The sequence below is a fragment of the Lolium perenne genome, chromosome 5, assembly GCF_019359855.2.
Source record: "Lolium perenne isolate Kyuss_39 chromosome 5, Kyuss_2.0, whole genome shotgun sequence".
NCBI classification, from domain to species: domain Eukaryota; kingdom Viridiplantae; phylum Streptophyta; class Magnoliopsida; order Poales; family Poaceae; genus Lolium; species Lolium perenne.
The window spans coordinates 117462535-117475872 of record NC_067248.2 but is presented as its reverse complement, the minus strand read 5'-3'; the positions used below and the strand labels follow the sequence as shown (position 1 = coordinate 117475872).

The 13338-nt window shown below is 45.3% G+C and overlaps 1 protein-coding gene and 1 non-coding gene across 4 annotated transcripts; both read right to left on the bottom strand.

Moving 5' to 3' along the window:
- Positions 1-2393: 2393 nt before the first annotated feature.
- TRNAT-AGU (transfer RNA threonine (anticodon AGU)) lies at positions 2394-2467 on the bottom strand. Its single transcript has one exon. It is a non-coding gene; the product is annotated as a tRNA-Thr (tRNA).
- Positions 2468-2983: 516 nt separating this feature from the next.
- LOC127299718 (uncharacterized) lies at positions 2984-12968 on the bottom strand. 3 transcript variants are annotated; one of them, XM_051329745.2, is made up of 14 exons: positions 12651-12968; positions 9755-12539; positions 9473-9643; positions 8996-9361; positions 8792-8873; positions 8604-8710; positions 7958-8470; positions 7398-7697; positions 6689-7120; positions 6475-6553; positions 6277-6383; positions 4093-6141; positions 3572-4009; positions 2984-3465 (listed from the first exon to the last, which is right to left on the bottom strand). In XM_051329745.2, exons 1-14 carry the CDS (start codon positions 12762-12764, stop codon positions 3245-3247), a joined length of 7764 nt encoding a protein of 2587 aa, XP_051185705.1. In that variant the 5' UTR covers positions 12765-12968; the 3' UTR covers positions 2984-3244. The 3 variants fall into 3 exon arrangements, with proteins under 3 accessions (XP_051185705.1, XP_051185706.1, XP_051185707.1); XM_051329746.2 differs by having other exon boundaries at positions 6277-6380; XM_051329747.2 differs by having other exon boundaries at positions 8792-8864.
- Positions 12969-13338: the final 370 nt, after the last annotated feature.

Genomic DNA, 13338 nt, shown 5'->3' with positions numbered 1-13338 from the left:
AAGGTAAGATCATGCATTAGACATGATCCACTTATTCCTCACTAATCTCTCTTTTTTAGTACTCCTCTCAACACACTCACTTAGATTCTTAGGGTTTATGATCATCACCCAATTGTAATGATCAAAGTATGGGCCTTATAATTATTCATTAATGAAACATGGTTCTTCTCTCCAAGATCAAGTATTGGTCCATATACTTGAGTGTGCACATGTAGCTTGAGTTCTTGGGATATGTAGGGTTTATGATCATTACCAATGTGTAATGATCACCACACTTGCCTCTCTATAATTACTAAAGAATAGTTCCTTACTAATTCAATTAGGGTTTAGTACTTGACTTATACTTCTTCTAGCATTACTTACCATCAATAACTTATCTCACTAGGATAGGGTTTGAACTTTAGCATAGGGTTATACTCAATGAATGGTATAAACATAATAAAATGATCATCTCCTTTCTCTGAGGCTTAATAGGAATGAGTTGAGAAACAAGGTTGGAATGATCCAGAGTTAATGAAGAATGAATATGAATGTTCTTGACTTGGTTCAAGTATTGTAGTTGAAAGGATATACCAGGTGACTCCTGGTAAGAATTACTTATTTAGTTAAAAGACTTGGGAAAAACAAGTAAAGAATAGTTTCTTATTTAATTGTGTTTTTAGAATTATAGTTGAATAATTATTCATGTGTTGTTGTTAGATTTATCATGTTGAGATCCTTTATAAGATCTTGTAGTGGATCCTTACTTAAGGTGTTGTTTGTTGTAAATCTACTTCTATTTGATCTAGCCCATAGATCAAATCATCTCTACCGAAAACAAGGTTTTAGCAAAGATCACAGTGAAGTTTATAACGCTTGATTTGATGATCTACTTCAATTCCAGCAAGTCAAGTGAAACTTCAGTTACTGTGGTAAGTTTTATTTGAAAGCGCGAAAATTCCCCGGATTTTCTATGCGTGAATGCAATGCACACTTTGGTGTTCTCTCATTTTGTTGCCTCTAAACCTGAGATATTACACTGAGATTCAGCTACACTAATTCTGTAGTTCACTAAAACATAACATGGTAGAAAACATAGTACTCTAGTTCAGTAAAATATTGTAAATCCTTCATGGAAAAAATTGAGAAACATTTGGTGACGAGTGTGTTTTTCCAAAGGGAAATTCAACAACATTTCTAATGGTTGTAGAGATATTATATGTCAGGATGTCTTCACAGCCTCCACCTCGATGGTGGTCGGCAATGGAGAATCCGCCCTCTTCTGGGAGGACAAATGCCTGGAGGGCGGATCTATCAAGGAGATGGCGCCTGAGGTGTACGCTCTAGTACCTAAACGCCGCAGGAAGGCGCATACGGTACGGGAAGCGCTCGAGGATTGCGCCTGGATCCCCGACATTGCTGGTGCGCCAAGCGCCCTCGCACTTTGGCAGTACGTGCAGCTATGGGGGAGGCTGAGAGACATACATCTGTCTTCGGACCAGGATCAGCTGCTTTAGCGCTGGACGACGGATGGCCAATACACCTCTCGTTTCTATTATGACACCCTCTTCCAGGGGGCCATCATCTCAGGTTCCTGTAGGTTGAATTGGAAATCTTGGGCGTCGCCGCGGGTGAAGTTCTTCATTTGGCTGGCTTGCCTAGACAGATGTTGGATGGGTGAGAGACTGGCGCGTTGTGGTTTACCACATGCGCCTAGGTGTCCGCTCTCTGACCAGTCGGTGGAAACTATATCGCACCTACTAACTGGGTGCTCCTTCTCCACGACAATCTGGTATGAGGTCCCCTCGTGGATTCGATCCACCTCAGGTCCTCCAACGGTTGAGGGCGACTTCGCGGAGTGGTGGTCGCTGGTGGTGCGGACCGTCCCTCGCCAGCTGCGCAAAGGCACCTCGTCGATAATCATGCTCACGGCGTGATGGATATGGAAACACCGGAATGCTGCGGTGTTTGACAACGCACGTCCGTCAGTGACATCCCTGTTCAACGACATTTGTTCTGAAGCGCGGCAATGGACGGACGCGGCTCCCCTAGGATAGGTTCCCTTTCTTGGGTCGAGTTGTATGGCGGGGTGTGTCCTCTCAAGGACTTGTACATATAACCTTCTTTTCTATCAATGCATCGAAACACAATGCTTTTGCATTTTCGCGAAAAAATATTATATGTTAGGCAATCTTTCACATTTCTCCGTCTATAAAAAGATTCCTAAACTTTATTTAGATTTGTATGTGTGCAGTCACTAAAACACGTCTAGATATATGTTGATGGTAGATAAAAATTGAGACATACTTTTATAGATGGAGAGTAGACAAAAATAAATAACATTTGGGTTCGGCTTGTATTGCAGCACAGGGCCCTTTCATAAGGGTAAAAATAAGAAAAACAAAATTACCAAATGCTTTCGTTGAGAGTTGAACTCAAGACCTCCCGCTTACTAAACGGGTGCTCTAACCAACTGAGCTACGAAAGCAGTCGTGTTGAAATTGTTAGCAAATATTTTACCAACGGGTTTCGATTCCGAAGCTCAAGCTCGTCTGTCCTGCATTCTTCCCATTGTCTTTTCCTCCCAGAAAAAATCCTCCATTGCGAAAAGACTTCAGGTAAACAATGGTGCGTCTAGAGAGTAAAATATAAATCTCCACAAAAGCAAGTGCTATTATCTCCACAAAAGATAAATCTCCTCAAGATCAACATAACATCAAGGTCTTGGCTATCTGTCCGATGCATACTAATCAAGCGAGGTACCACCGTCTTCTACTCAGCTTCCATCTGCGTCACAATTCCCCCAACGTGCAAACCCTTGCTAATCAAAAATTTACCTTGGAGCATCTCAAAGAAAAGAAAGATTTCACCCTGGAACAATGCAAAACATGCGACCAACCAAGTTATGGTTACCGAAGCCCAGTAGTACAAAAGGCAAAGCCCTGAAGATACATTGCACTTGAAGAAAGCAAGAGACAGCACAGCACAGGACAGAGAAACTTGGTGATGACAAACGCAGGTATATTAACAGGTTCATGATGCCAGGATCACAAGACCAACCTAAGGTTAATATTTTTGACAACTGCACCAGAGTCTACTACTATCACCGACACACTAAACTACAAGACAAACTCAGAGGCACTTTGTTAATATATAAGCACAGCAGCACGCTGTGAGATATATAACTGACTTTGTTTCCTGGCAGACATAGTCTCTTCGTTCAACCAAAGGTTGAAGAATGAACTCTGAACACTAACTTAACAACCTACAATCCATCGTTGCCTCCTTGCCTTGACGAGTCCTCATCCAACCAGTCTGTGTCCAGCTCTGCGGGGTGATCTGGGTTTGCTGCAGGGACATTCTCCGTGTTCCCATGCAGAGAAATCGGCCTCAGGTTCTCCCCTTGCTCCGTGATGTAACTTCCTTTGACCGCGCTCGAAATTTTGAATCGCTGCAGCTTTGTGCTAATACTAGTTTGACAGGTTCCTGATGTCAAGAGTCGAAGACACGTAAGCAAAAGAATATCAGGCTAAGGAACTAAACAACTAAATACCTAAAAAAGAAGCGGTAAAAGTTCAAGAACTATACTGACCTACTGATCCAGGAACACTCCCATATGGACAAACTGCAGATGCTCCAGCAGATTTAGCTGTGGGTGTACCAATTGGAAGCTCACGTTCATAGCAAGCTTCAGTATGCACGTCTTCAGGCAAGCTAAAGAGATTTCTGTTCTCCATTAATCCAGCGTCAGAGAAGTTGCTAGTGTCAGTATCAAAGCAAAGGTTTTGTTCTTTATCATCCTCCAGCTTAGAGTTAAGCTGTTCATCTGTCAATGCTGGCGTTCCTGCAGTTGACACCCGTGCCATACCACTTTCCAATCCATCGGTCAGTGTGGGTTTGGTCATGCCAGTTGAAAGCATGGCTGCAGTGGCTTGATCATCATTACGCTCATTGTATTCGTTCTTACCATCTTTGTAATCCTCACCCTCGAGCTCAAGGTCCAACTCCTCATATAGCAATGGAGATGTATCTGCAGTTGGGAGCACTGTCATTTCCTTGCTGAGGTAAAATCTTGTCAGTGTTAAAAAAACTCAAAACATCAGAAATACTCACCTGATCCAAAAGTCTTCTCATCCTGACCAATAATGGACTGTTTATGAGATTCCGGTGCAGGTGGGTAACTTGGGAGCTCCTTTCCCTGGATAGGATCATGCAACTCGAATAGACTGCTCCCATCATAGCCAGTAACAAATATGCCACCTGTATCTTCGCTAGTAAAGTTACATTCCTCAAATTCACCTGCCTCCAGCTCACGGTTAGGCTGTCTATCAAACCAAGTCGATGTTCCTGCATCCTGACCACTTGTATCTTCGCTGCTGAAGTTACATTCCTCAAATTGACCTGCCTCCAGCTCAGGGTTAGGCTGTCCATCCAACCAAGTCGATGTTCCTGCATCCTGACCAACTGTGGATTGTACAGGAGATTTAGGTGCGGGTAGTTCATCTGGGAGCTTCTTTCCCTGGATAGGATGATAGTCTTCATGCAACTGCAATAGATCGGCCTTAACATATGCAGTACCAAATATGGCACCTGCGTCTCCACTGGTTAAGTTGTGTTCCTCAAATTCACCTGCCTCCAGCTCGGGGTCAGGCTGTTCATCCAGCATAGCCAATGTTTTCGCATCCTGAACAACTGTGGTTTGTTCGGGAGATTTAGGTGCATGTAGGTCATTTGGGTGATCCTTTTCCTCCATAGGATCCACATGGGAGTCTTCTTTACTTTTCAATTCCTTGAATTCAGTCCCCTCCAGCTCAGGGTTAGGCTGCTCATCCGACAAAGCCAAGGTTTTCGCATTCTGAATAATTGTGGATTGTTCAGAAGATTTAGGTGCAGATAGGTCATTTGGGAGATCCTTTTCCTGGATAGGATCCATATGAGAGTCCTTGTGCAATTGGAATTCAATACCAATTTTGCCACTTGTGTCTTCCCTACTAAAGTTGCTTTTCTCAAATTCACCCGCCTTCAGCTCATGGTTAGCCTGCACATCTGACAAAACCGATGTTTCTGCAGCTAGCAGAGGGGCTAGAGTCTGCTCATCTTTTTCATGTTCTAGCTGAGATGTGCCTTCACTACTGAAGTTGCATTTCTCAAATTTACCCGCCTCCAGTTTTGGGTTAGCCTGCACATCCGACAAATCCGATGTTTCTGCAGGCAGCAGAGGGGCTAGAGTCTGCTCATCTTTTTCATGTTCTACCTGAGATGTGTCTTCACTACTGAAGTTGCATTTCTCAAATGCACCTGCCTCCAGCTTGGAGTTGGCCTGCTCATCTGCCAAAGCTGATGTTTCTGCAGCCAGCAAAGGGAGTATTAGCTGCTCATCTTTTTCATGTTCTAGCTGAGACGAAAGCTTGCAACCCCTAATTCCTTCATCTAGGGTTGAATGTTCATGAGAGCCTTGATGTGAATCATGTTCTGAAGGAACTATTTTCTCAACTTGTGGGTCAACATGACAAGTGACGGCATCATCTTTATTTTCAGCACTTGGAAGCACAAGATCACCATGCATATCAGATCCTTTACTGGAATCAGGTTCGGAAGAATCCATTTTCTCAACTTGCGGTTCAACATGACAAGTGTGGGAATCATCTTCATTTTTAGCACTTGGAAGCACAAGATCCCTACTTGATTCCTGCATGAACGAAAACGCTAGCATATTTGACGCTCCTTCAGTTGGGAGAGATGAAACTTCACTTTCCAAGTCTTTGGCTGTCTCAGCTCCTATCCTATCATCTTCCTTCGGTTCGTCACTTTGCTCTTTGAGACCCTGCTGTAGTGCTTCAGTACTGGAACGCCCTTTCGGTTCATCCAGGAAATCAGTTGATTCGAATTGGTTAGGATTAGAACTCGGATGCACATCAGTGTCACCAGTAGAAGCAAGAAGTGAGGTGCTCAATAAAGTAACTTGGTTTTCCTTAGGCTCGTCGCATTGCTCTTTGAGACCCTGCTGTAGTGCGTCAGTAGTGTAAGACCCTTTTGGCTCATCCAGGAAATCAGTTGATTCAATCTGGTTAGGATTAGAACGCGGATGCACATCAGTGCCATCAGTGGAAGCTATTGGTGAGCTGCTCAATGGACCATCACCAAGACTACAAGCATGCTTAACTGCAGTAGGTGTAAAAAAGTTAAAACTGTTCTCCATTAGGAGCATGCCAATTTGTTTGATAGACAGAGACTGCTAATATCCATGCTATGGAGAGTATTTCCTTTCCAAATTAACATGATCGGTGAAATGCTTACCCAGTTCATTTGCATGTATTGGTTCACAGGAAGAAATAATGTATGTAGAATGAACAGGCTTCTTATTTTCTTCATCGTACGATACTTCCTCAGGATTAGTAAATCTGCTAAACCAAAATGTGTAATTTCCATGTTGATACAATCAAACGAACAAAAATTATAAGTGCTTCTCGTGATTCTAAAAAAGATTATACTTACTCCTTCATGCAATTTGCAGCCTCCAACGAGTCTAGCTGACATGTCATCTGTTCTTGTTCATGACAAGACATCGTTAATCCTGAAAGAAATACAGTACCATTTAGTTCAGGTCGATATGCTTCAATAGGAGAATATGTTAATATTATATTATATTATTCTTCCAGGAAACTGTAAGAAATCAATGAATGAACGAAGAGAATATGTTATTGCATACCTTCAGAAGTATGCGCGCAATCTTCACTTTTGGAAACTGCACCAAAATCAACACTGCTATCATGGTCTGAAACAGCTTCTTGCACAGGTGTTTTACCAACTCCGTATTCCACATGGATGTCTTTTGACTTATCAACTTCATTTTTAGCATGAACTGCAACGGCAACATTTTCATAGGGTTCTTCTATGCTTTCCTGCGAAAAAAGATGCTGCAGACTAAAAGGTGATTGTTCAACACCTGTTGACCATCTCTCATTCTTCGATGAGTGTGGTTCTACTTCATCAGGTAATCCACAGTCATGTTTACCCTCTGGTGTAACAGAGGCTGAACATCTCTCCTCCGTTAATGAGTGTAGTTCTGCTTCTTCAAATAATCCACGTTGTTGATTAGACTCAGGTGTAGCTGAACCTAGTGCTGTGTTCTCTAGGGTACCTGACAATAATTTATACATTCCTCTCAGACAATATATAACTGAACTGTGCAACTCATCCTTCACAGTTTACTAGCTAAATGGTCATTTGTTGCTACATTATTTGTTGTTATATTTTATTAACTGTTTAAACGCTTTGGAACCATAGTCCTGAGTTTGTGCAAAATGCGAAAGCTACTACCTCAAAATATACAGTAACTGAATCAACCAATATGTTCAGGACCGCCACCAACTTAGATCTTCAGAAGAGTAGGATATAACAGATCATTAGTTCCTTACCTTCTAGTACTTGCTGCTTGACCTGCTCCATACATATTTTATTATCAGGATTGTCCACAGCAAGTCCTGCCTCCCTCAGTCTACCACTAACACTCTGCACCGCTGGTGCAGACGAATCCACCACGAACAAGTTATCACTGCTAACCTCAGGAGCGTCAATTTTAGAGGCAGGTGTGTTCTCCCTGTTGCTGAGCAAGGCAGTTGCAGATGGGTTCAAGTCATCCCCTTGCTCCACAGTACCAGGGGCATTCATAGCAATGTTGTTTCCTTGTACTATGCAACCACTAGTTTGACCAATCCCTGATGTAAAAATTGTTGTCAGGAGATACAATAGGCAACATAATTCTCAAGCAAAGATTTAAAAAAGACGATAGATCATATGCATAGGTTATCTTGAAAAGTGTTTCCAGATTATTCATATTTTTCTTTGGTTTTATACATATACTTCGTAAGAAACTAGTGATCAAATTAACCTCTTTAACAGTGTAAATGCCCAAGATGTACTTATTTGTGAAATGGAGTGGTACTATGGAATGAAACAAGTCTGTGTCTCAGATTACCTGATCCTATTACAAGCTCATCATCCTGACAAGTTGTAGATACTTTCGGAGATTTAACAGCAGATAGGTCGTGTGAGAGCTCAAGCTCCTTCTCCTGGATAGAATCCAAAACATATTCATTGGCCAGCTGAGACATATCGTTCTTCCCAGATTCGTCTTTACTGCAGCTAAAGCTGTGTTCTTCAGATTCATTGCCCTCCTGCTTGTGGTTGATCTGTGCATCTTGAAATGCTGATGTTTCTACATCTGGCAGCAGCATTTTTCCACTCCCTGATGCCTCAACCTGTGCAGCTTCGGACATGCCACTCCCATGGATGCCATGAGTGACTCCATTGTGTAGATTCCACTCCTCTTTATTATCTTGTTGAACTGCTTCAGTATTGGAAGATGCTATTCGATTATCCAAAGCATCCGCTGATTCTGATCGTGAAGAATCAGAGTTCGCTTCATCAGAAATACGGGTGCTCTGTGAAATGCAAAATACATCTCCACTAACACCAGAAGCATTCTCGGCTGCATTAGGAGGTGCACGGATAAGACAAGATAGAACCATGGTATTTCTGACTTCCACAAAAAAGATGCAAACAACATATTCTGGGAACAGTCGGTAAAATCAAAAGCAATTAAGTACTCTGTAGAGGCTTACCAGGTTCATTGGCAGGAGATATTTCATGAGGAACATTAATATCTGAAGAAGGAATATAGTGCTTTTTCTCTTCCTCCTTGCAAATCAAGTCCTTCGTAAAAACATCCCTGTAAATTCACTTCCCACTTTAAAAGAGAGACCCCTACGATTCATCATTTCTGTGATTCAGTTATGGAAAATCAAATTACCTCACTACATGATCCGCATCCTCGGGCGGATCTAACTGGGCAGACGAAACCAAATCTTTTGGGCAACTGGATACTGAAAACCCTGGTGAATAAAGTATTCAGCTCTTGTATAATACAGAATAAAAAGTAAGAGATTAAAAACAGGAAAAGTAAGAACCTTATAGTCTAGCAGAAACCTGCAAAAAAACGAAGTTAAAGATATACCTTCTTGTTCATTATTTTGCTGAGACGAAAATGTACAACCCCCGCTTTCTTCGACTCTTACTGAATTTTCATCAGAGCAATTATATGAGTCAGATTTTGAAGAAACAGCTGTTTCAACTTGACATTCAACCTTGTGGACATCTGATTCTTCTACACTGTTTTCAGGACATGGAATTGCATTATGTGTAGCGGATCTTTCTGCGATTCCCTGTGAGAATAGGAACTGTAGCCCAGTGGGTGATTGTTCAAAATTTGCAGAGCACCTTCCAGCATCACTTTCAATTGAGTGCACTGCCTCCTCTGATAAAGCTCCTACATGTTTACTGTCCGGAATTGGTAAATTGGATGGAGGCTTCTCAGTGGTACCTGAAACAGTATTTGGAAAATATGTATTACATATTTACATCAAAAGAAACTGAACAAGCCATCATGAAAAGGAACACAAATTCAGAGTCACAGCAACAGTGATTTACTTACCTGCTGTACCCTCCAGCTCACTTTCCAAAACATCAGTATCATCTTCATCACGGCTAAGGCCAGGTTCCACAGCTGCCATGCCCACCAGCTCAGAGTTGAGCTGTGAATCCCGCAAAACTGATTTCTCAGCTGCAAATGGCAGCACCCCAATTTCCAAGTCAGTAGAAGTACCTGCAACAGTATTTGGAAAATATGTATTACATATTTACATCAAAAGAAACTGAACAAACCATCATGAAAAGGAACACAAATTCAGAGTCACAGCAACAGTGATTTACTTACCTGCTGTACCCTCCAGCTCACTTTCCAAAACATTAGTATCATCTTCATCACGGCTAAGGACAGGTTCCACAGCTGCAATGCCCTCCAGCTCAGAGTTGAGCTGTGACTCCCGCAAATCTGATTTCTCAGCTGCGAATGGCAGCACTTCAATTTCCAAGTCAGTAAAAGTTGCTACTTCAATCACATCATCTGTGTGGGCTCCAGGTTCCACAACTACCAAGCCCTCCAGCTCAGAGTTAAGCTGTGGATCCTGCAAATCTGATTTTTCATCTGTGAACGGCAGCACTCCAATCCCCAAGTTGGTAGAAGCTGCTACTTCAATCACATCATCTTTGTGGGCTCCAGGTTCCTCAGCTATCATGCTCTCCAGCTCAGTGTTAAGCTGTGGATCCCGCGAATCTGATTTTTCAGCTGCAGATGGCAGCACTCCAATTTCCAAGTCAGTAGTAGTTTTTACTTCAATTACATCTTTCGTGTGGGCTCCATACGCAATTTGGTCTTCCTCCTGCTCTTCAGCAGGCATATCTTCTTGCAAAGATGATGTCCGTCTCCTCTTCGCAGGTCTTCCCTTTGAAGCAGTGGGCTTCGATTGTGGCGGTGATATCACTAACTTCGAAGATCTGCGTGTTGTTCGCTGCAGACTCTCATCATTCTGCAAAGCAACTTGGATTGTATGTGCACTCCTTGTCTTAACACTCAGCTCTTCCGTTCTGACAAATTCATTGTGATCCTTATTGTTCTTAGTAACAGCATTAGGAACAGCAGACTTACATGCTGGTGTCCTCGCAGAAACTTCTGACTTCAATTCTTCGTTTAAACCCTCATTCTCTTTCTCGGTCACATCTGGGACAACAGAATTACTAGCTGATTTCATCACAGGCTCCTTCACTGCTAGTTGTTTCTCCAAATGTCCAGCTGTATCACTTTGCATTTCAGTACGATCCTCTTTGTCATTATTGAGCATATCAGGTACAACCTTCCTATCTTTCTCAGGCAAAGCTGGGACAGCAGATTTCCGTGTTAACCTTCTAACAGGTTGCTTGACTGTTGGTTGCTTCTCAAGCATAGCTGGGACAACAGATTTCCGTGTTGGTCGCTTAGCATGCAGTTCAGGAACAATTTCTTTACTGAGACCCTTGCTCTCTTTCACAAGTATAACAGGAGCAACAGATCTACGGGTTGATCTCGCAACAGGTTTCGTCACTGCTTGTTTCTTCTCCACATCTTCAGGAACGATTTTTTTAGTGAGACCCTTGCTCTCTTTCTCAAGTATAACCGGGGCAACAGATCTACGGGTTAATCTCCCAGCAGGTTTTGTCACAGTTTGTTTCTTCTCCACATCTTCATGTGTGCCATTAGTTTCAGGCTCAAGAGACGATGGAACAACAGATTTCCGTGTAAATCTTCTCACGGGCCCAGGTTCCTCTATTTGCATGTCTGTAGCAGAAGCCTTACCACTGCCATCAGAAAATGGAACTTCACCGCCACTTGTAGCTACCGTTGCACTGCCTTTCCGGAGTTTACTCTTTTTCAACCCCACATGCTCGTCTGGCTTTTCCACGCCATCCTTGGCGCCACTGAGCATGGTTCCACGAGTTATCCTCGGTGGGAGCCCCTTGATGGGAGCAGCAGCTTGTTCAAGAGTTGCTTCCTCTTCAGCAGAAGCAGGATGGTGAATGCTACTACCGAGTCTACTGGATTGCCTCTTATTTTCCGTTTTCTTATCCAGCCCTGCATCCGAGTGCAGATCGTCAGCCTTTCTCCCCCTTTTCTTTGCAATGACCTTGGGCGAAGTCAAGGGAGCTGCTACTGTGCCTGATCGTGTAGTCCTACGAGATATTTCAACCTGAGCCGCCTTCTCCGCAGCAGGTTCCTCCTCCGGCACCTCCCTCTTGCTTTTCTTACTCTCGGAAACAATAGGTGGCACTGGAGCGACCACCACCACTCCAGATCTTAGAGTTCTAACTGAAGGTAGAGCTTCAGTAGGCTGCTCTGCGACGGATGTTTTTTCCTTGGCATCTGCCGCCTTCCTCCTCCCTCTTTTCTTCACAAGAGGAGACATTTCAACCTCGGCCGTCTTCTCCACAGCAGGTTCCTCCTCCTGCACCTCCCTCTTGCCTTTCTTACCCTCGGAAACAACAGGTGGCACTGGAGCGACCACCACAGCTCCAGACCTTAGAGTTCTAACTGTAGGTAGAGCTTCAGTCGGCTGCTCTGCGACGGATGTTTTCTCCTTGGCATCTGCCGCCTTCCTCCTCCCTCTTTTCTTCTCAACAGGGGACAACAAGGCATCAGGCTCGACCAGAATGCTACCAGACCTGGTGCTCCTACGAGAAACTCCGGCTTGCAGGCTGGCATCTACATCCTCGACATCGTTCTCCCTGGTCTTCCGCTTCAGCTGATGCTTCCTACCAGCTGCATCCTCTTCCTGCTCAGCCTTGGCAGGGTTCTTCCGAGTTTCGGACCGCCTCGCCGGACCATCTGCCTCTCCAGAGTCACTCTCGTCAGCAGAATCTCCGCCGGGTTGCGAACGCGTCAGCCGACGGCCCCCTCCGTTTCCTCTGGCGGCGGCAGGAGGAGGAGCCTCCCCGGCCTTGGGCCTCCCCCGTTTCCTGGGGACAGCAGGCGAACTCGCCGCCTGGGACCCCCGGCGTGCTCCCCCGCTGGCACCCGTCTCCGCGTCCTCGACGTCGAAGGAGACTCTCTTGGCCGCATCGGAATCCCCGCCCGCCGGCCGCTTGAGACACCCCTTCCCCACCACCACCCCGACCGCCTCGCCGGAACCCTAGAAAGCAACAGGAGGAAATCAACAGCAGGATCAGTTCCCGCAGCAACCGTTAGGGTGCCGTGAACTACTAGTAACGCGAGGGTTTGAGGAGGGGGGCAGGGTCCGTACCGGGAGCGTGGCGGCGAGGCGGGCGACGAGGTCGGCGTTGGTGCCGCCGGCGGCGAGGCCGTGGCGCTTGCAGAGCGCCTGGAGCTCCCTCCGCTTCATCCCCGCGAAATCCATCTTACCCTAGAACCCCAGTCCGCCGCCGCAGATCAGCAGGAGGCGGCGGTCATCTATCTCCGCCGCAGATCCAGGCTCCTCTGTCGCCGCGCCGTTGGAATTTCTGGGACTGGGATGGGAAGAGGGCTAGGGCGAAGGCGAGACGAGATTATGAAGGGGCGTCCTCGGAGGATTTGGAATGGGATTTCAATCATGGATTTAAATTTATTATATCGTCCCTTATTAATTGTTATGATTATCCCCGAAGCGTCGGGGGAGTTTCCAGTTCGTGAGCGGCGGGCGGGCGGGGACCACCGCGGGCCGGTGAGTGACCGGTGGGGCCGGTGAGGTGGGGCCGGGGTGGCAGTGGGAGGGGAGCGGAGGCTTGCTGGGGAAGGAGGCGTGGCCTTCGAAATTTGGGGCTTCCCGCCCAGGCCCAGTGAAAAGACCGGTTCCAGGATGAGGATGGAACCGGCGCGTGTGCGGGGACGCGCTGCGGGGTGCTCCGCTGGCGTGTGGGGCAGCGGAAGCTGGACGGTTTTGGTGGGTCCACGCGTCAGCGGTGGAGGGTCGGGAGGAATGATGTGGGCGGATG

What these genes read in the sequence shown, in the direction of transcription:
- LOC127299718 (XM_051329745.2), bottom strand. Translation starts at nt 12,764, where the DNA reads ATGGATTTCGCGGGGATGAAGCGGAGGGAGCTCCAGGCGCTCTGCAAG. An exon ending in GCAAAATAATGAACAAGAAG is followed by an intron (nt 8,874 to 8,995) that starts GTATATCTTTAA and finishes TTTATTCACCAG; the next exon opens with GGTTTTCAGTATCCAGTTGC. An exon ending in TGAGCTTGTAATAGGATCAG is followed by an intron (nt 7,698 to 7,957) that starts GTAATCTGAGAC and finishes TTTTTACATCAG; the next exon opens with GGATTGGTCAAACTAGTGGT.